Source organism: Pongo abelii, chromosome 12 (genome assembly GCF_028885655.2).
Source record: "Pongo abelii isolate AG06213 chromosome 12, NHGRI_mPonAbe1-v2.0_pri, whole genome shotgun sequence".
Lineage (NCBI taxonomy): Eukaryota > Metazoa > Chordata > Mammalia > Primates > Hominidae > Pongo > Pongo abelii.
In genome coordinates this window covers 115,148,181-115,170,814 of record NC_071997.2, presented here as the reverse complement: position 1 = coordinate 115,170,814, position 22,634 = coordinate 115,148,181, and the positions used below count along the sequence as shown (strand labels likewise).

Here is a 22,634-nt window from a genome sequence, read left to right as displayed (position 1 = left end):
CTCCTTTGAACACAAATACACATGTACACACACGTACATGTGCACATACATACATACACACTTGGCTCAAGGCACGTGAGGGTTTGTTTTTGTCACTATGAGGTTTTCCTTCCACACATCTCGGCGTGCACCAGCTGCTTAGCAACAAGCTGTTGGGCAGAAGTGGGAATTAAATATCTCCCTGGTTGCTGCAACCACAGGTGCCAAAAAGGAGGGTAATGGTCCACCAGAGGGACTGGGCTGAAGGACAGGGGTGTGCGTCTCCTAGACGAACGCTCGGAGATGGAACAGTCAGGTCTCTGGTCCTGTGCCAGGAATCTCAGAGGCCTGCTGGGAATGGTGCTCCAGAAAATAGAATCCTGACAGCAAGCCGTGGGCGGTGGGGAATCTGCAGGGATGGCTGTTTTCAGGTGGAAGGCAAAATGTAAGAATTCCTAAATCTCTGCTGATGGGATTTGCCTCAGCAAAATCTGGGTTCAGGTCATCATCGTGGCCACCCTAAAATCTTCCATGCTGGCTTGTGGTTCTTGCTTTTGGAGTTTAAGCTCAAAAGCTCCTTCTCCTAGGAGTTCTACCTCTCATGTAGCGTCGAGGCAAAGAACATTAGCACCAGGATTCTGCAGCTGGATTTTCTAGGTTCACAATTTAGCTTCTGCCGTTGACTTTGTGATCTTGAGAAAGTTACTTTGCCAGTCTGTGCCACAGTTTTCTCATCTATGAGCCCCACCTTAGAGGACTGTTGTGAGAATTACATTAAAACAGGTAAAAGGACTTTTTGTAATGTCATCTCCAAAACAGACATCCACTATGCTAAGGACAGAAGGAAGCAAAGTAAGCTACCTTTTTAAAAGTGTCTTCCATGTGCCTGACACTGTACAAAATGCCGTTTACTCATGGGATTGATCTTTTCACACCCATGGAAACCGAGGCTTACAAACAGAGCGCCCTACTCAAGGCCATGCTTCAGCAATGGGGCCAGAATTTGACATGGTCACTGTGGCTCTGTAGCCCTCACTCATTCCTCAAGCCAAACTGCCTCCACTATTGCTTTTCAGAGAAAGGGAAAAAAATACTAATTTATCTGGCATGGGGTGGGGGCGGGTGTCAGGATTTGGTGGAAAGAGCTCCTCCCCAGAGTAACATTTTATAATTATGATATGAAGCCAGTATAATTACCATAGCACTCCCTGGCATATGGTACCTGGGATGGGGAAATAGTAAGCCAGGGTCTTGGGAAAATGAAAGATGTCATCAAGGTACAAAGGCAATAGACACCTAGATTTGGAGTGAAAACATGGATTCCACCAAGCTCCAAGCAAGCAGAAGGCCTCATCTCTCTGGCCACACTCACTGTCCTAGAAGACCGGGGAGTCCAAGGGCAGGAAAAGGCTGCAGCCTGTGCTCAGATGCTCATGGTTTTCCAGGTTAACACACAAACCCCTGCTTCCTTGACCAGTGGATGCTCACACCATGACATGCACATATTCCCGAAGATCTTTTATGGCAACAGCTCATACATGCCCTTTCACACCATCTGCACTGCTGAGAACTGCAGGGTTCAGTATGGTAGCCATGGGCTGCATGTGGTTTTGAGCACTTAGAATATGGCTAGCAGGAGTTGAGATGTGCTGTGAGTAATGACACATGTACCTGCTTCAAAGACTTAGTCCAAAAAGTCAAATATCTCACTGATAACTTTAATAGTGATTACATGTTGAATGATGTAAATTTGGTGTGTTTTGAATATAATGGGTTCAATAGAATCTATTATTAAAAACTATTTTTTTTTACCTTTGTAATATGGCTATTAGAAAAATTCCAATTCCTTATGTGATTGGCATTTGTGGCTCATGATATCTTTTTACTGGACAGGGCTGCTCTCAAAGGTACTCACAGCAGGCTTTGTGTTTGGAGAGTGCTTTAGCAGTCACAAAACATTGGCCTCTCTTTATGACAGAATCACAGAAAGCCAGACCTGGAACAAGTACCCTTAAGCTGTTTTGTTCAATCTCCTGATTTACAGGCAGAGAAACTGAGGCGTTGAGAGGAGAAATGATTCCAGTGTTCCAGGTGCCATCCATAGGCCGTCGCCCACCTGGATCTAGTCCTTGCTGCCTCCAACCTCTAGAGCTGGCTGTTGGGTTCCCCTCCGGCCCCTCTTGCCCAGCTCTTCCCCTCCCTTCCCCTTCCCTCAAGGAAGGCTGGGAGAACTCACCCAGGGGAGGCATCTTTATTCATGAACCTGGCCCAGGGGAGCCCGGAGAGCCTGTCTGAAGGCTGCTCTGTGCTTTCCCTGCAGACTCAGAGAGATAAATATGGAAATGTGCGAGAAGAGCCCCATCAAGACTAAGGGCTGCTATGACATCTAATACATAAACCAGGAGGGGTAGAGGAGGCAGCTCCAGGGCTGCAGCCGGCAGAGTCTCCTCAGCCCCAGCTGGGCCCTTGCTCCCCCTTAGACAGGCTTGGCTGACCCCTGGACATCTGCCCAGGCTGGGCTTTGTTTCTGTTTCCCACAGCACATCCTGTACGCTGCCCCCACAACACCACAAAACTGCACAGGTGCTGGCCCATCTCCAGCTACCATCCAGCCCCCAACCCCACCCCAGGATGCCTCCCCTGACTTCTCCAACCTGCCTGGGCTTCCTCCTCCAAATCCCAAGTGCCTGGAGGCTACACTCTTGCTTTCTGATGACCCATTAGCAGCTTCTGCATCAGAGAGTGTGCGCTGTGCAAACCCCAGCCTCAACCCAAACCTGCTGAAGCAGAATTTGCATTTTCAGGAGATCTGCTCTGGCCCACACCAGTGAGAGCATGGCACTGTGTCAGGTTTATACTGTGCTCACTGCACTGCCTTGCACAGCACTGGGCTCCTGGTAAATATTCCAACCACAGAAAGAATGACCTTTGTTGAGTCCTTGAGGTTGATGCAGCACTCTCCCAGACGTGGTCTCACATAACTCCCCCACGGCCCTGGATAATGCTGAGCGGTCAAGTCAAGACTCTAAGCAACTTGGCTTATGGGGGTTTTGGAAGAGGTGCTGGCCCCACATGCTCAGTTTCTTTGCTGCCTCTGTCTCACTAGAATGCATGCAGATGTGAAAATAGTATTAGAATTGAGATGTTGCCCTCTTGGGGGTCTGTGTTCCTATATTTGGTAGATGAGAGGTATGTAGAGTCTATACAGCCCCAAGGCCAAATTGCCTGAGTTCAAATTCTGCCACTAACTAAGTATGTGACCCTGGGCAGGTTACATAATATCCATATGCCTCTGTGTACTCATCCATGTAATAGGGACAGCAGTGGAACCTACTTCAGAGGATTGTTGGCGGATTACACGATTCAATATGGGTAATGTGCTTACATAGTGCCTGACACATAGTAAGTGTTACAAAGTTTAATTAAACCAGTGTCTTTTTTCAAGTGTAATGTTGAAGATTTTGCAGATTTAGAACCACAGGAGTTGGTAGAACTCCTAGGGCTCAGAGGGAGCCAACTCCCTCGTTGCACACAAGAGGAAACAGGCCCAGATGGTTGAATCCCTCTCCCAGCATCTCACAGCCAGTAAGTGGCATGATTGGAACCTGGACTCACGCACACTCAGCCTGCTCCTCCTTCCCACGCCCTACAGGACACGATTAGAAAGTAGAGCGAGTTCCAGACCTGGCGTTGGAGTCCAAGCTGCCCACACAGGTGTGAGCGCCTGCTCTTCATTCTCAGTAGGATGGGAGGAACCTACTAGCAAACTCTCCAGAGATTTCCCCTCTGCTCTGAGATCTAGTCTCTAAGTTGGTCCTTCTTGACCACTGAGGCAAGAATCAGGTCACATTAGCTGCAGTTACTCCTTAGGGAAAGGAATAATCAAGGAGTTGGGGTTTGGGAGGAGCGAGCAGCATAGGAGGGCCCCTTCCCAGGGAAGTATTTTGCCAGCTCCCACTGTTAGCTGTTATCCCTCAAATGCTCTGCAGTGAGGATAAGGAAGTGAGAGGTCTCTGATGCCCTGGCGTGGCCACCCTTTTGTGTGGGTTTTATGTTCATGCTCTTTGTGCCCATGAGTTCTGACTCTTGTTGCATCTTGTGGCAATTCCAAATAAGCCCTCCCAGATTCCCACAGGGATCTAGTCTTTCTATTCTTTTGCTAAGGGGCTGGTGGGCTGAAGGGATCTATTGCCCCAGCTGCCCTTCAGGGGAGAGGGAGGCCTTTAACTCCTCATAACGTCTCATGTTGCAAAATGCATTGCTTCGATGGAAGTATTGGTTTTGAGCAAATTTGGACTCCGGATGACCAAGGTTCTGTTTGGGCTTGACAGTAATAAAAGGAAGATACAGGTATACCAGGATGCATCCTACACATCCCGCAAGGTGAAACCCACCTTCCTCTCACTGGTTGTCTCAGCCGCCTTGGCTGGGTTTGCGCTGCGCATTAACTTTGGGTATGCCTCTCTCTGCCTCCCTAACCACATGCAGATCCTAGCCTCAGTGTCTGCCTTTCTGCATCTCTCTGAGCACCTTGCCTAGTATCTGCCACGTATGGTGCACATAGTGGATGATGATTGACTGATCACTCAATATATTGTTTTCTATAAAAGAATGAAAGAAGATCATTTCCTCTTCTGGTCATTTCCTTTAAAGAATATATGTACTCTTTAAATGTTCCTTAGTTTTCATATTATTGGCACATACACAGAACACAGCCTTGCTGAAACTAAAATAATAATAACAATAATAATAGCATCTTTCATTGGCTGAATACCTATTATGGGCGCAACACTGTGTGCACATCATGTGTGCGCCTTACACACATCATCCTAATCCTCACAGCTTTGCTACCAGGGTGATCCAAAGAAGGGAAGCTCAGTGCCCCTAGGCACACTACTCTTCAATAGTGGAAGAACTGGAACCCAATACCAGGCATTCTGACTCCGTTCCAATGTCCTCTCCATTAAATCCCAAAGGCCCCAGCCCAGCAGCCAATTCTCCTCTATCCTGTCCCATTTTTTGTATGAAGAAACTAAGGCTGGGTGTGGTGGCTTGCACCTGTAATCCCAGCACTTTTGGGAGGCCAAGGCAGGAAGATCACTTGAGGTCAGGAGTTTGAGACCAGCCTGGCCAACACGGTGAAACCCGGTCTCTACTAAAAATACAAAAATTAGCTGGGCACAGTGGCACATGCCTGTAATCCCAGCTACTCAGGAGGCTGAGGGAGGAGAATTGCTTGAATCTGGGAGGCAGAGGAAGTTGCAGTGAGCCAAGATTGTGCCATTGCACTCCAGCCTGGGCAACAGAGCGAGACTCTGTTTCAAAAAAAAAAAAGAAAGAAAAGAAAAGAAACTAAAGCTTTGAAAAGATTAAAAATCCTTTGCCCGAGACCAGGTCCCACATGTAGTGAACTGCAGAACTGATATTCAATCCCAGACCCATCCAACCCCAAAGCTCACACTCTCCACCACAGCATAGCATCCTTACTTCTCTACATGATGCATTTCCTTTGTTTGTTTCTTAGTCTGCAACCAGATCTTATCCTATAACTGTGGTGGCAGAGATGGGATCATGTGGGGCTCTGTAATTTGGGGAGAAGTTAAAGATATTGCAGTAACGCAGGACAGGAATACATTTAGGAGAACATGTAAGAGTTGGTAGGAAGCTTCCTCTCCTCCAGAAAACAGAAGCCCCACCTTCTTAGGCAATGGTCCTGAACTTGTTCATTTCTGACAAATGTGTTCCACTTCTTTTTTTTTCTTTTATTTTTATTGACACATAACAATTGTACGTATTTGTGGGATACAGATGATATTTTGATACCTGTAAATAAGGTGTAATGATCAAATCAGGGTAATTAGCATATTGATTACCTCATTTATCCGTGTGTTGGGAACATTCAAAATCCTCTCTTTTAGCTATTTGAAATATACAATAAATTATTGTTAACAATACTCACCTTCCAGTGCCATAGAACACTAGAACTTATTCCTCCTATCTAGTGTAATTTTGTATCAAATGTGTTCAACTTCTGCAGATAGAACATTCCTGGCTCTGGCTGCCATTGCTGTCACCAGCTGTGCTATAATAGCTCTCTTCCCACGATTCCAGACCTGGTGGCCAATGGCATTCCAGTAGGGTTCTAATTGAGATGCAGCCAGGCTCAGTGTTCTCATCATTGTCACCACGACGCTGTGAAATGAGTTGGGTGCAAGGTGAAATGAGAATCGATCTTGGATAGACCGCTTTATTCTGGAGGAGGCAGGGAGATCAAATAAGTTTTAGAACCAGTTGTGAAATCTGCTGTTCTACCCACTTCAGTTGAAGCGAGTGAAGACAGTACGAAGGGAGTGGTCTCATTCTAGCTTTCCCCACAGCAACCAAGCTACTACCAAGCACCTTCAAAGATGCTCACCACTTGCCTACTTTCAAATTCAGTGCCGTTTAAAATTAATAAAAACAATCTTTCCAATCTAGCAGACTGGCTCTAAATGGAAACTCACCACAATTTCCAAAGTGTAATTTGTTATTGACATCCTAGTTTCATAACAAAGAGTAATAGGTTGGTGGCTCAATATTTACCAGGAAGAGAAGTACTAGAATAATCCCCTACCCAAAATCAAAATGACATTGACCTGATTTATAGTGCAAATGGTGTATTAGACAGAAATAAAAAGAGTTCGTTTGATTTTAAAGTCTGAGTAATCAGTAAGTACCCTTCAGGGTCTGTGACATTTCCAACGGAGATAGAAATAGGGATAGAGAGACAGAGAGACCAGAGATAGATACTTAAACTTACTTATAGGTACAGAGATAGAAATAGAGAAAGAGGTATGATCTAGATGTAGTTGTATAGACATAGACTTAGACATAGACATAGGGATAGAGATAGAAATATGAGAAAGGGAGAAAGAGAAGAGAGAGATTCACCGTTCGAAGTTTGATCCTGTAATTAGGACATTAGATACAAAAGGAATGGTAGGTGCTTTGGTCAATGACAAATCCAAAGTCATGAAAGTAACATCCCTTCTTTTTTAAAAATTTTACTTCCAGAATCAGAAAAACTAAATAAAATATTATAGCGAAATGAAATTTTGAAGCTTATCTGATTTATCCCTCATTTTATATCCAGGGAAATGAAAGTCCCAAGAGACAAGATGACTTGACCTTAGTCACACCCAGATACTCTGTCACTCAACCAGCATCTTTTCCTCTGCAATAAATTGCTTCCTTTACCCATCTGAATATAGTAGCACTTATAAAGCACCTACAGCATACCAGAGCCTTATTCGAGAGCAGTAAGGATACAATGAAGAACAAAATATAATTCCATCCTTAACATAGAGATGATTCTGGCTTTTCCCATGGTGAGCATTCCTTTTTTTTTTTTTTTTTTTTTTTGAGACAGAGTCTAGCTCTGTCGCCCAGGCTGGAGTGCAGGGGCGCAATCTTGGCTCACTGCAAGCTCCGCCTCCCAGTTTCACACCATCCTCCTGCCTCAGCCTCCCGAGTAGCTGGGACTACAGGTACCCACCACCATGCCCAGCTAATTTTTTGTATATTTAGTACAGACAGGGTTTCACCGTGTTAGCCAGGATGGTCTTGATCTCTTGACCTTGTGATCTGCCCGCCTCAGCCTCCCAAAGTGCTGGGATTACAGGCATGAGCCACTGTGCCCGGCCGGTGAGCATTCTAATGTGAAAGAGATCTGGAAGGTAAGGAGGCTGGATTTCTACTGCCTGATTCTCATTTTTTATAAAAAAGCAGAAGAACTTCTCTGGGAGTTCATGACCTTTCTGGGGCAGTCTGTGTAAACAGAGAGATCTGGTCTAAGACATAAGTGAAAATTGCTTATCTTGTCCCAGGAGGCAAAAGCCCCTTCTCTAGAAATTTAGTTCAAGAGTAATTTTATTCTCAAATAGATGTAATTATACAAGAATCACAGGTTAATAATGGCTGCCTTGTAATAAAGACTGTAATGTTGAAGAAGCAGTGACGATAGAAAATGGAAGTTGTTACCCAGAGGACAAGGGATGGGACAGCTCTGAGAAGCAACCTTAGGATCTGTGAGAACCCTTTGAGGGTGGGGGTGGGCGAGGGTGTCCTTAACCTCCTTCTGGAGAGCCTACATGTGGAAGGAGCTCATGTGTCAGGCTGCACCTACCTTTGGCTTATCACGTCTGCTTGAGGGCAGAGACCAGACCTTCTATCTTCTTGTTAATGGTTGCCTCTCCTCACTCTCCCTCCTGCCCTCACAAAGCTCAGCATGGAGCCCAGCACCAATTGGGCTTCTGCGAGTATCTGTTGAATGAAAGCTTTGGCAGGAAACAGTTTTTGGACTCACCATTTCTAATTAAGGGAAAATGTCTCTCCTCTTCCCATCCACGTGACTAAGTGCAAGTGCGGCTCTGGGCTGATTCATCTCATGAGTCATCTGCTTAAGTAGTAATGCGAACGGGCTTGCAGGCCAAGTGGTGAGCCTTCTGCAGCACAGCCGGCTTCAGGCAGCTTCCAGAGCACATTTCAACCCTTCTACTGGTCAGTGGGTAGATTTGCCCTGTCTCTCAAGGCCTCAAAAAGATCTGCTTGCTGAGTCACTTGTTCATTTAGCAGACATTTACTGAGCACCTACTGTGTGCCTGGCCCTGTACCAGGCACCAGAGATTACAGCAATGGCAAAACCAGGTCATTCTCGGCCCCGTTTAGCTTAGAGTCTACTCGGGAAAAAGGGCACAAATCCACAATCCTGGCAACATTTCTTCACAATTGTAACAAGTGTTCCCTAGGAAGGGACCCAGTGACATGCATGTGTGTAACAGGGGTCTGACCAAGACCAAATCAAGGTCTAAAGAATGAACAGGGGTTCACTGGGCCAAGGGCAGCAAAGGAACTTTCAGACCACAGCAGCAGCATGGCAAAGGTCCCTTGACTTTGGCAGGGGAGGGAGAGCCAGCAAGGCCCCAGGGAGTGAAAGCGGCCCCAGAACACGGGAGCTGGGGGACCAGAAGCTGGACACAGAGGTGGGGACCAGACACAGAAAGGTCTCTGAGGCCTGGAAACAGTCTCGTTCCTTCTTCTGAGAACAATTAGATGCTATTGTTGGGTGTGGGAAGGAAACTTGACCAAACATGGGTGTACAAAGTTTCCCCTGGAGCTGTGGTGACAATGGATGGAAGGGCCTCAGTGTAGGGGAAGTTAGGAAGCAATGAATGTACCACTACAATGGGGGTCCTCTTCCTCGGGGAGGCCTCATGGATGTGAAGAGCTGAAAGCCAAAACCAAATATCAAATGACCTCTCAAAGGCATATGGTCAGCATCTCAGGGCACATGAGACCCCAACACTAACCTTCTGCCCATCGGTAGGAGGTCTGCTGGAAAGGCCCGACTACCCCATGTGAAGGTCTCAGCCCCCAGGACAAGGAGTTAGGGGTGAGCTCATCTGAACAGCTCCTGTCCTTGGTGGCTCCCACAGGAGGTAGACAAGCCCAGCAGGCCTTATGCAAAGAGCAGCCTGACAGTGCACGAGGGGCCCCTTAGGGAGCCTCTGAGATACAGCATAGCCAAGGAAGGTCAAGACCCCGGAACAGACAGGCCAAGGGTCTGTCTGCAGGGCTGGTGTGGGAGGAGAAGGAGACTGCAGTTGGTGCTGGGAAGAGCCAGGGCTTCGACTCAGACGACATTGAGTTTGATCCCCCTGCACCCCTTAGTGATGTGACCTCATGCCAGTTACTTACTCCAGAAAAATGACCCTCTTCCAAGTCCTACCCTTGCTGAAAGAATCAGCTGGGGTGGCCTGTGAGAAGGACCTGCTTAGAGCCTTGTTCCACAAGACACACTCATGAAACAATAACTACTGTCTCAGTAGCAGGGCCTGAAGAGGTAGGTACAAGACCAGGTCATCCAGAACAGGCTAGAAGCCACTGGCTAATTCCAGCAGGGTAAGGGGAGATGACCTTGGAGGTTGAGCAACTGTATTTCAGGGTGATTGTATTTGTATATTCATAGGTCAGGCAAAATAGGCCTTTGAAATTTGAGAACAAAAGAAACAAAATTGACCCAACTGAGGGTGTTTTAAAAGCAACTATGTCTTATGAGGGATTGGATGGCAGACCTCTCCAAGACTGTGAGCAGCAGAGCAGTCCAAGAATACTCTTCTCGTTTTTTGAAGCCCTATTTCCTATCAAGAGCTCTGTTTCCAGCAGACAAATGGGCAGAAATCTATTCTGAGGTCTGAGGGCTGCCCAGCATTAGCCAGGAGCTGGGCCTTGGGCAGAGCCCTGGAGAAAGGCATCCTCTGAACTGGCCTTGCCACCACCCCTCCTGACACAGCATATCAGCTGTTGCATGGGCAGGGGTGAGTCCTGGCCAAGGCCTTGCTTGTGCCCACCCCACCCCCACCCAAAGTTTGGGCTGGAGAACTTCTTGGGGAGCTGCCTCCTCCATCACATTGAGGCAGTGAACTAGGGATCTTTGGAGGGGAGAGATTCATGTGGGAAATGCTGCAATATTTTCTCTGGAAGGATAAGGTATCCAGGCAGCAATGGTGCTGGGGAGGGCTGGGATAGGGGGTGCAGAGGAAATGTGTCACTGGAGAGAGGCACAGTGTTTGTAGATCATCACACAGCCTTTCTGTGCCCACGCTGGGTGGGGCCCTGGAGGCCCAGAGGCTAATGTGTCTGGTTCTCATGCACCACCTCTTAGAGGAAACAAACATTTTGATATTCACAACTAGATAGATTACTGAAAAGAAAGAAGTGCAGAGTGGGGCCCACTGTCTGTAGGAAAAGCTCCTGCCCTGGCCAGGAGGAAGCTGGTTAAACCACGCAAAGACTCTTGTTGTCTGCCTGGGGAAAGAAAAGACCTCAAGTGTTTCCTGGGGTTTTCTTCTGCAGGTTGTTCGGTTCAGGCACAGGGTGTGGAGTACAACCGGGAGCAGTCAAGGTCTGTGTAATCCCAAGAAGTCTCAGACTCTAAAACTCTACGCTGTGATGAAGAACAATGAATTGTCAGCAGCCGGTATATTAGGATTGGAGGAAAGGACCACACGCGAATATTTTAAAGCTTCAAACTGACAATATCACATCCGTTACTTTTGTTTGCAGCTCCATACACTTGTAATTTATCACAGTATAATTTTATACTTCTTTATATGGTGGTTTGATTAATGCCTATTTTCCCCCACTGTCCTTAATGCTCTATGTCTTTCATCTATTTTATTGCCAGCACCTAACACTGTCCTTGACACATAGCAGCTGCTCAATCAATGTTGAGTTAAAGAATGAGTCAGAAAATAACTGTTAGCATCTTAGTAATTTCCTTGCAGTACATATGTGCTGCCAGAAGGTGGCGAAAATACTCAGAGCAGAGAATTTCAAGCTTCAGAGGCAATGGATGCTAAGAATTACATAATGCAACAAATTTGGTTGCTTCATCAAATGTGGAGTTAAGTTTATTTCCTCGGCTAACACTTGATTAAGACAAATCTCAAGGTGTGGCAGAAACGGTCAGACAGATTTGCATTCAAATCCAGCCTCTGCTGCAGACAACCGGGAATCTTAGGCAAATGCCTTTGACCTTTCCTGGCTTCCACTTCCTCATCCACAAAATGGAAAGTACAATGTCAGATTTTGTTATGAAAATTAAGTGAGAGAACACTAATATACACACACACACACATATATATACATATACATATGAGTGTGTATATATATTTATAATTTTTCAACCCCAAAGTTCTTTGTATCTATATTATTTATAGATTATTACTGCCATCAAATATTACTTCCATGTCAAAATTTAATACAAGAGTTGAAGCAAAATACATTGAGTTAAAAAGAAATTGAATAAGAGTATGCAAAAAAAGAAAAATACTGTGCTTTTCAGGCCCTGTTGTCCTCCAGGAGAAGTAAATCTGAGTTCAAGACCCTGAATTCTTCCTAAAGAAATTGAAGGGAATGCGGCTTCATTTCTCTGTGATGATCCATCTAGAGTTGAATTATTTTGTCAAAATAAGGAGCATGTCCCTAGTTAGAAAATCTCAAAGCACTCAGAACATGATAGGATAAATTTCCTAAAGGAAACAACCCCTCCAGAAATTTGAGGGCTCTTGAGCACACACTCAGTTCTAAAGTAAACAGGTTGGTTGTAAAAGTCAGTATATAGACCTTCTGCAAGGCATGTAACTTTATAGCTCAAAATTTACAATTGATGTTTCTCTCAAGGTTTTTTAGACCTAAATTAATTTTTAATATACTGACCTAAGGTGCCCAGTTATTTTTAGATAAAACTGTGAACTATCCCTTAACCTAAAAGTAGGCTGTGAGACATAAGATAGTTAAAGCATTACAGTGCCAGAAACCTACATGAATGGAGGTTTCATGCCCTCTGGTCTCATGCCAACTGCACATAGAAATGCTGGCGGGTAAACAGCACTAAGGGGACTTGGGAACCTGTCCAGGGGCTCGCTCTGCTCCACTCCAAGTCAGGTTCACAGGTGCCAGCTCCACCCAGGCCCCTAATCACAAGGCAGATGAACACATCAGCCAAAGTACCCTCTAGAAAGGGACTAGGACCACTCATGCATAAGGCACAGGAGGAGCAAACTTGCCTATTCAGAAGTTTTCAGGTTCAACATTGTTTAGTTCAAAACTCAGTGCCTGGCAGCCTGTCCTCAGGTACCAAGCACCTAAGTAGCATTGGGGGGTAAGGGGCTGGGGTCATGCTGAGCTGTTCAAAGAAGAAGGAAAGCCCTTCCTTCTACAATTACCTCCTTGAAACTAACAGCTCATTTACTGAGCTTTAGTAATACTTTGCCCTCTCCTCTGTTCTAGTTCTTATCAAGTAACATGACCAAGTCAATTTTGAGTAAAGTCCCCCCATTAACTGTGCAGTCTCGGAACACAGAGACCTCGAGATATTGCCCTCTGAGTCCATAGCACCCAAGACAAGGCCCGACATGAAAAAGAACACAGTGAATTTTGATGAATAATGAAAAATGAAGGATAACATAAGTGAAAGATATGTTTAGGGAATGAGGGAACATAAGAGAACATTGTCCTTTGTAACCAGGAAAGATATGTTTGATGAAAAAAATAAATGGGTCTCAAATGTTTATTTCGTGAGATAATAAAATGATTGTTGTCATTTTAAGCCACTAGTTTTTGGGGTGATTTGTTATCTAGTAATAGTCTCTGGAACAGATCATTGTGCCTAGCAATGGGTACTACCAAAATATAAGTAATGGGTACTTTCCTTCTCCTGGAATGCTTGGCTGTTCCCTGGGTCCCATGTACAGAATCCTTCTGTGTTAAAGCATATCTTATGTCTGGAGGGAAATTTTCTACCTTCCAATGTGCTTCTAGGTGCAGGAGGAGTGGGCAGCAGAGCTCTGCAGGACCCAGGGCAGGATGCACAGTGAGAAAGATGGACCGAGTGCTCCTCGAGGTAGATAGCCCAGAGTGGGAAAAGAGGCCATCTGTATGAAGGCTGCTCACCTGGTCCATTTAGCAGGTGCAAAACTTATGAAGGAATAGGGATATCAATGAGCAACCTCAGTAATCTTCTATAGACCTTGTAGTGCTTGTCTATAGAGCCCAGAACCCAGATTTATTCATCCAGAAACATATACATAACTTCTCTGCTTTAAAATAGCACACGGTTTGTTTTTGGTTGTATTTGGGGCTTTGCAGTTCTTCCTTGTTAATTATCAGAACTACCTGCTGTTTGTGACTGGCCTAGGCTTATGTCCAAGGGGACTGAGGCCACCGCCTACTGATTCCCCATGGCCTTCCCTCCTTGTGGTCTCTGCTTGCCTTTCCTCTTGTGTCCATTCTCTGCCTCCCACACACCCCTGGTGACAGTTGGCTCTGTGAAGAACCCTCTTTATGTCTCTCAAAAATAAGCCCAGTCATGTTCTATTTTTAATGGGTTTTAAATGTCTGTTCTGCAAAAGAAAAGTCCCTGCAAAAAGAAGTTAGAAACTGGAACCTCACCCAGGGAGGGGATAAGTGTGGGCCCAGGACGAGGGCTGGTGGCAGGAGAAACCAGGTCTGGTCACCCTCCCTCTGGCCGTACTGGACAGCGATGAAGCCAGATTCTCATATCTAGAGGAACACGGAAGTTCGTGTAGCACCACCTGTGTGGGGAGAGAAACTGCTGTCTGCCTCAGTCCTGTTCCTGAGGGGAGTGAGCTGAGATGCTGCAACACTAGCGTCAGGTGGTGCTTGTTGACCGACTCCAAGCCCCATCAACTGAAAGCCACGTCACCAGCCTCACCCACAGGAAACAATGAGATGCCTGTACCTGAGCACCTGTTGTGAGAAAGCCTCCCCTAATGCCTGCCCTTGCCCTTGACAGTCAGGCCAAACCGCTCTCCAATGGGTGAGGCTCCGACAACACCCAGGAGCACCTGTGATGCCGTCATTAGGAACCTACCTCATCGCCCCAATTCCATCCCCTCCTGACACCTGACTGCATGTGTTCTCCTTTACAGTTCTTTCCTTATGGAGACGCCTCCAAGTTTGCCCAGCATGCCTTCCGAACCTTCGACAAGAATGGGGACGGCACCATTGACTTCCGAGAGTTCATCTGCGCTCTGTCCATCACCTCCAGGGGCAGCTTTGAGCAGAAGCTGAACTGGGCCTTCAATATGTATGACCTGGATGGTGATGGCAAGATCACCCGAGTGGAGATGCTGGAGATCATCGAGGTGAGACCTGGGGCGTGGTTGGCGGGTGGTAGGCACAGAAGGAGACTCCACGGCAGCCTTCTAGGTGCAGGCCTTGGTGGCTCCTTCTCTTTCTGCTCGAGCCCTGCCAGCAGCACACCATACCTGGACTTCTCCTGCTTCTGTCCCCACTGCAGCACAGTGCTGGGGAGGTCCCAGAACCAAGTCATGGGGCCCGTACTGTCATGACGGTGGCATTGTCATCTGCCATTCACTCACTACTGGATCTCCCATGAACCTGTCTTACTGGGCACACAGGGTGTCATGGGCTCAGTTTCTCTGGCACTTGGTGTGTCTCTGCTCTGCCTCACTCCAGCTGCACCTAGTGGGGACCCGAGGCTGTCAGGGGCTCCCGGGACATCCTTCCAGGTTCTGATCATTCCACAGCAAGCAGGCTTTGCCTGTTGTGTTTGCGAGTAAACCAGGATTCCTCTGCCACGCCACCCACTGCGTACTGCATTCCCAGTGTGAAGGTCTTCTTGATTTTCTTCTAATGCCCCATTCCACTTCAGGGCCTTCCACTTCCTCTCTCTCTGCCCAACGTGCCCTCCCCTGGCCTCTGGGGGCTCCTGCCTCACTTCACTCCCATCTCTGGTCTTATCCCAGCTCCCAGAGAGGACTTCCTTCCCGCGTACCTTCCCAAATATGCCCACTCCACCCCCACACCAAAGCAATCTAACCCTTACCAAGAGGGGTTTTGTCCCAACATTTGTCCCTGCCCCAGATTACCTTGTTGAGTGGAATATATGGCAGAATGCAAGCTCTGTGAGGAGGCTCTGCCCTCAGGGCTGCATGCCCAGAACCCAGACCCAGCCTGGAGCTTGGCAGGCATGCAATAGCGGACGCATGGTTTAGTAGCTTTCCTTTGATTGACTGTCTTAGCATGGGTTCCCACCCCTGCACCAGCCACTCTAACCAAGGAGAGAAAGGTACCACTTGCTGAAGGCAGAGCCAGGTGCTCCATCCTGAAGCTGGGGGGTTGCCCCATCCAGACACCAAGAGCTGAGATCAGGCAGGGTGGATCCCCACAAGAAAATGGGATGATTGCAAGAAACAGAAGCCAAAGCCCCAAGGTCCCCACAGGACTCTCACTCTGGTCCCAGCCTCAGAGAGAAGTCACCCATCAACCCGCTGCCTGGGAAGCTGGCCTCATTCACTTGCACACCCTCTCATTCCACATCTTTAGTCTCTTCTTCTCCGTTGGCTTCTCCCCTTCTATCTTCAATGCCCACTCCCTTTCAAATATACCCAGCAAACTAACATCTTAGTTCTTTACTTGTGTTCCCTTCATTCAATTAAATATATATTTTTTCCAACAGGTTATCAGAAAAGATACAGCACAATAATTCTGAACATGTGGCTTGATTTTCTCATCTTTCTCATTCTTTAATCTTTTGTCCATCTTCCACACTAAACTTAGCTCCCTCTAAGGTCTCTCTATAAGCTCCCTACAGAGTAGGTTTTTCCAAGTTTTTTCTCCTCTTTGATTTCTTGTCATTTCCCCTCATTGGCCACCAAATCCCTTTCTCTCCAAAACTTTTCTCTCTAATCCTTGTCAATGCCCTTCAGCCAAAGTCCCCAAGGACATACCCACACTTACACAAGTTGACTTTATTACTGCTTGCAGTGAGGGAATCTTGGGGCAATTCAGCAGGAGGGTGTTAGAAAGGACTTCTAGGATCTGGACTTTGGGAGGGTGATTTGGGGAGCGTTCGGAGAAGCAGAGGTTTACTGTGGATTGGGTACTGTCAGGGAGTTGGGACACTTCTATGATTAGGTACCTAGGAGGAGGGCACACAGACCGATGCAATGCTCTAACGGGTGAAGAAGCAGTGGTCACTCATCATAGCAGGAAGCAGGGATGCTTGGTGTTTTGTGTCTGTGTTCACACTTAATGACAGAGTGGTCTTGTTTTTGCCTTGCTCCATCATGGTCACTGGCATTTTGTGACATTGGTTATGTTTGGTGTGAGACCTGACTGTGAGGGCTGGGCCAGCTCCCGGTAGCACCAAGGCCTGGTGGGCAGTCCAGGCCATTTCCTGGCTGTCAGCGGCTGCTTTTCTTTCTCTTAGTTCTTCCACGTTTCTCCCCATCACTTCCAGCTCTTCTTTTCTTCTATTCAGAGCTTTTATGGATTGATTTCTCACCTGATTATGGGTCACATTTTCCTGCTTCATGACACATGTAATAATTTTTATTGGTTCCTGGACATTATGAATGTTGCATTATAGTGTCTGTATTTTGTTGTCTTCATTTATAGAGTGCTGAGATTAGTTTTGACAGGCAGGTAAGTTATATGTAAATTAGTGTGATCTTTTCGAGGCAGTTTTATAATTTTAAGCTTTTAGAGCAGATGGAGAGTAGGTTTTCTGTAGTAAGTTAGCCCAGTGACCAATTTGTGACCATTTTGGGGTTCTTATTGATTTTCTCATACATTTAGTGAGGTTTCTCTACTCTGGCTGGTGGGAACCAGCCCCATGTGTGGTGATACTTATTCAGGTATTTAAATGAAAGAAGACATATCAGAGTATAACTAGACAGAGAATATAAATAGAAAAGAGGTTTCCAGAGGACTGAGGTCCTGGGGCAACCTGATGTTTAGAGGTGAGGAACATGAGGCACAATCAGTAAAGGAGATGGAAAAAGAATTGTCAAAAAGGTCAAAGTGAAAAAGGAAAAGTGAGAAGTCCTGGAAGGGAAACACATTGTTTTGTGGGGAAGGAATGGAAGGTGCAATCATGTCAAATGCTATTGATAGGAGAAGTAGAAGGAGAAAAGTAATCATTGACAATTGGAATTGGAAACCTGGAGGCCATAGGTGAACTAGCTGGGAATAGTTCCAGAGGAGTTGGTGGCAAAATCCTAATTAGAGCAGCCCAGGAGAATGAGAGTGGAAGAAGTAAAGCCAGTGACTATAGAAAACTCTTGCCAGAAGCTTTGCTTTAACAAGAATGGACAATAGCCTTCCTGAATGCCAAGGTATTTAGCAAGCTCTTTGCATTAAGAACTAGAATGTTCTGCAAGCCTGTGTGAGCACCAAGAGTTGTTCAGCTTATTGTTCAGAAACTTCTTTGTGAACTTTTATCTTCTGTGTGCAGCCTAGTTTCCAGACAAACATTGAGGAGTCCTCCTAGGCAGATTTCTGAGGCTTTCTTTCTGCCTGGCTCCCTCTCTGGTCCTCTGCCCCGAAATTTCTGGCTATCTTCACCTTCCCCCTCCAATTGTTGTCTCCTCCAGTCAGTGATTCAGCCCTGCTTGGGACCCTTCTCCTTGTGCTGCGGTCCAGGAAGGACTCCAGGCTGAGATCATAGGGTTCATGTACTTTGTTTCCCACCTCTTAGGAATTACAGTCTTGCAATGCCAGTTGTAAAGTCTGAAAACAGCTATTTCTTTTATTTTTGTCCAGTTTTCTAGTTTACAGTGAAAGGCAAGTCAGTACAGGTCCATCAGGGCTGGGGACCACAGGGGCAGGTTCACACCGAGTTCTGCGTCTGGCATGCCCGGACTTTGTGATATGTAAGAGTCTGCATCTGAAACGGCCCTTCTTGGTTGTCGTGTTCACAGTCCCAATTGTAGGGCTGTGTCATGGATACGATTAATGAGATCCTGCCATTTTCAGAGTTGCTTCCTGAGGTCCAGGAGGACTTCTTGTGTTTACATTTCTTATTATCCTGACTTTATTAATAGTGCACTTGTTTTGCTGCCTTCATACCCACTGCCTCATGTAAGGGCTTTTGATTTCACCTTTTAAAGGCCAGGGTGAGAGTGGCAGCTTACATGTGTACGGGCCATTTGTCTCTTTTTAAATTCCAGACAGTACACATTCCCTGCTTTTCCCTTGTGCACTGCTCTGGCTACTAGACTAATCAGGACCTTGTCTACCAATTATCCACAAAATGAAATTTCGGAAAGTCTGCCTCTTTTAGAGACAACTTTCTTAAAGTGTTCCATGATACATCAATACCGTCTAGCTACAAAAGTAAATGCACACAAAATATTTTATCTCAGTGGACATTTTAACTTGTTAAATAAAGCACTTTCTAGTGAGTGGTTTGCTCTGATTGGCATTTCTAAAAACAACTTTATGCGTTGTAATTTACAGACCATAAATTCACCCATGTTAAGTGTACAACTTAAATGATTTTTAGTAAGTGTGCAGAGATATGCAACCATCACCATAATGTAAATTCAAAACATTTTTATTCCCCCAATTAGATCCCTCATGCCCAAAGGCCTGCTCCCACCCCAGGCTCAGGCAACCAGCACATCACTGTGTCTCCATGGATTTGGCTGCCTTTCTGGGCATTTGACACAAATGGAATCACATAACATGTGGCCTTATGTGTCTGGCTTCTTTATATTTTTGAGATTTATCCATGTTGTAGCATATTCATTCTCTTTTGTTGCTAAAATAGTATATTTTTTTTACTGTATAGCTGTATCTTATTTGTTTACAGTTGATGAGCACTTGTGTCATTTCCACATTTTGGCTATTAATAATACTTCTATGAATGTTCTCATGCAAGTCTTTGTATAGATGGGCATTTATTTTTAAGGCACGTTTCTAAGAAAGAAAATAATTTATACTTTGGAAATTCCATATCAAGAATTAATTGTATACAATTAGTTGGCCTGGATAATTGAAATCTTCTCACTCTATTCTTTAACTTATAAACAGAGTCCCTGCTCCACAACTCTCCCTAAACTAACTTCTTGCAGAATTCAATTTTAATGGTACAACTGGCTTGGTTGTCTTACTAGATTCTAAGTTTCTAATCGGTTGGCCCCACAATTCATCTTTTCCTAAATCCCCAAGGCTAGTGCTTTTTGACTGTTTCCTGCACCTACATGCAGAATGTTTAAAACTGAACCCATCATGTTCCTCCCTGAACCTATTCCTAATCCATTATTTCTAATCTCACCATTGAGCCACCCTTTCTAACCACTTCCTCCAGCCAAAAACCTGGGAGCCACCCCAAATTCTTCTATATCCAGTTGGTCACAAGACTCATCCATATTTGATTATGTCATCTCTTATTCAATAGCATTTAAGGAGTTATTTGAAATAAAGTTAAATTCTTTATCCTATCCTAGGAAAACTCTGTGATCTGCTTCTCATTTCCCTCCAGCTTCATCTTTCAACACTTCGCCTGGCCCTCCCTCCTACTGCCCCTTGCCCCACATCGCACACTCCAGCAGCTAAAGCTTTTTCATTTGATCAGTATTTATTGAGACCTATGATGTGCCAGGCATCATACCAAGCCCTGGACTTACAGGAGCATGTGGTTCCTAGCTCCATAGAACGTACTCTTTAGTGGGGAAGACAAAGCAGTTATTTTAATAAAGGTGAGATGTATTTTGATGGGGGAAATGGTATGGGTTGTCACAGAAACTTGCAGCACAAGGAGTGAAACTCCTTTGGGGAAAGGGAAGCTGAGGCTTGGAGGATGGGTGGGATCCCGTCAGGTGAAAGGGAGGCAAGAAGAGCTCTCTGTCCTCCTGGGTTTCTGGTAATATCACCTACAATGCTCTTTTCCCCAAGGCTATCTACAAAATGGTAGGCACTGTGATCATGATGAAAATGAATGAGGATGGCCTGACGCCTGAGCAGCGAGTAGACAAGATTTTCAGCAAGATGGATAAGAACAAAGATGACCAGATTACACTGGATGAATTCAAAGAAGCTGCAAAGAGCGACCCTTCCATTGTATTACTTCTGCAGTGCGACATCCAGAAATGAGCTGATGTCAATGCTATGGACTGCACAAAAGTCTCAATGTTCCATTCAGTCTGCAGCTATTCACACACACACACACACACACACACACACACACACACAAATATTGCTTGGACTACCTATAAATGGACTTGCTTCTTGTGTTTGAAACACTTGTGTGCATGAGAATGTCATTTGCTAATGAATTTTAAAAGCATATATAAAACAAAACAAACAACCTGCCACAATGTGATATGTGTAATATCATTTCATAAAAATCCCTCTTCCTCCAAAGCCTGGGCAGAAATGTGCTGCAAAGAGTTATACGATTTCTTGTTCATGTTTTGCTAATGCTCATATCTCCTTGATTACATAATGTTAGTAGCACTGAGATCCCCCATGGTAATGTAACTTAATTATAAGCTATGTCACTACCCTCCTGTAAAATAGTATTGGACAGAAACAGAGGGACCCTTGGCTCCTGTGTCTGGTCCACACACCACAAGAGCTTGTATTATCAGTGAATATAAATGTACTACATTTGCATGCCTTTTGGGTTTGCCTTAATTCTTACCTCATTTGCATCCTATCGATCTGGAAAGAGCTGTTTCGGATGAATGCAGTATAAAATGTAAAAACTCTGCTAAATGACTTATTGATTAAGTATATCTATCTATATATACATATACACAAAGATATTATTTATCGAAAGTAAAAAAGATGGAAGTGTATTGGTTTCTGTTTGAATTTTCAAAGGCTTCCAGTGTGGTGGCAATAAATATCCCAAATAAATTTATAACAATTGATTTTCCCCCTAATTCTTATTTTATAATTTTAAAATTGCAGCAGATGCTAGCAACAACTTACTAAATCTACTCAAATATAGAACTTTGGAATTTGAAGAATTAATGACAACAAAAGGGAAAAAAGCAACTTTCCAACTTTTCATCCAGGCTCCCAAAAGAGGGACAATGAACATGGCATGTGAAAAGTAAAACAGATTTGTTCATTCCGAAAAAAAATGTTCATTCTATGACAATAAATTTTATCTCAGTGTGACTTTGGTGCTAACAACGTATGTTCAATGCAACTCTGTGGAGCTGTACACACACAGTAGGTAGGCTGCAGGTGTCCCCCAACATAAGTCAGTAGAAAAGATGTCTGTCTTCCCAAATCTAAAGTAGGCAAAAAATAACAGAAGTAGTTATTTTTAATAACAGAACAGAACTCTGACTCTTTTGATCTTGAAGGAGGAAGAAGAGATTCCATCAACACCTCTAAAAGCAGGTTTGCATTTTCAGAACATGCCCCCCTAGAGAGTTGCGTTTTTTATACAGCACTGCCCGATAGTACTTTCTCTGATGATGGGAAGGTCTACATCTGCACAGCACACTAGCTATAACTGCACATATGGCTATTGAGCACTTCAAGTATGGCTAGCGTGACTGAGGAACTGAATTTTATACTGTAATTAAATGTAATTCGCCACATATAGCTAGTGGCTTTAATAACAGACAGTTTAGTGTTATATTATTTATTCAAGTACTTTTTCTCAAATTCGTTTTTTACCATTCTTTATTTGTCTTAGGATCATTACATAACACTAAACTAGGGTCTAATGATTCTATTCATTCATTTAACAAGAAATGGTGACCTCATTACAAACACTTAGGACACCAGTGGTCCTGAAACACTGATAGAACCAAAATTCTGCCCTGAGAAGATAGTCCTACAAGTGAATAGAATGTCCTAATACCCTTCACCCTTGTGCATGGTGAGCCCAAACTGTAGGCAGGGAGAGATCATGGATGCTCAGTACATCTCAAGGCTCCTTCCTCACTAAGTGAGGACGGGTAGGTGAGGAGCTGTTGACTGCTTCAGAATGGCACCCGGTTAAACCAGGCCCTGAGTCATTCATTCATAACAATTCTTCATTGGTCACCTACTGTGCACCTAACATCATTCTTGTGTGGAGAGGGACACACACTAAATACGCACACAGACAAATGCCAAATTATAATACCTATGAAGAAGAGCTGGGCAGGATAACAGGGAGGAGAGTGACGGGATACTTTGGTGGCCCTTCCCTATAGACTGGTGAGGTGACATCTGAAGTAAGACCTTCATGAAAGGAAGTGAGCTGTATCTGGGGCACTTATGGAAAACAAACCCTCTAGCAGACTCACTGGTTGTTTTTATAAATAAAATGTAGA

At 45.0% G+C, this 22,634-nt stretch overlaps 1 protein-coding gene across 2 annotated transcripts in view; it reads left to right on the top strand.

Moving 5' to 3' along the window:
* Positions 1–21,480, top strand: part of VSNL1 (visinin like 1) — a 116,191-nt gene extending 94,711 nt beyond the window's left edge. The window contains 2 exon segments of one of the 2 annotated variants that reach the window (NM_001132982.1): positions 14,472–14,687; positions 20,248–21,480. In NM_001132982.1, the coding sequence (NP_001126454.1) occupies positions 14,472–14,687; positions 20,248–20,445 (414 nt within the window). In that variant the 3' untranslated portion in view covers positions 20,446–21,480. 2 annotated transcript variants of the gene reach the window in all.
* The last annotated feature ends 1,154 nt before the right edge of the window (positions 21,481–22,634 follow it).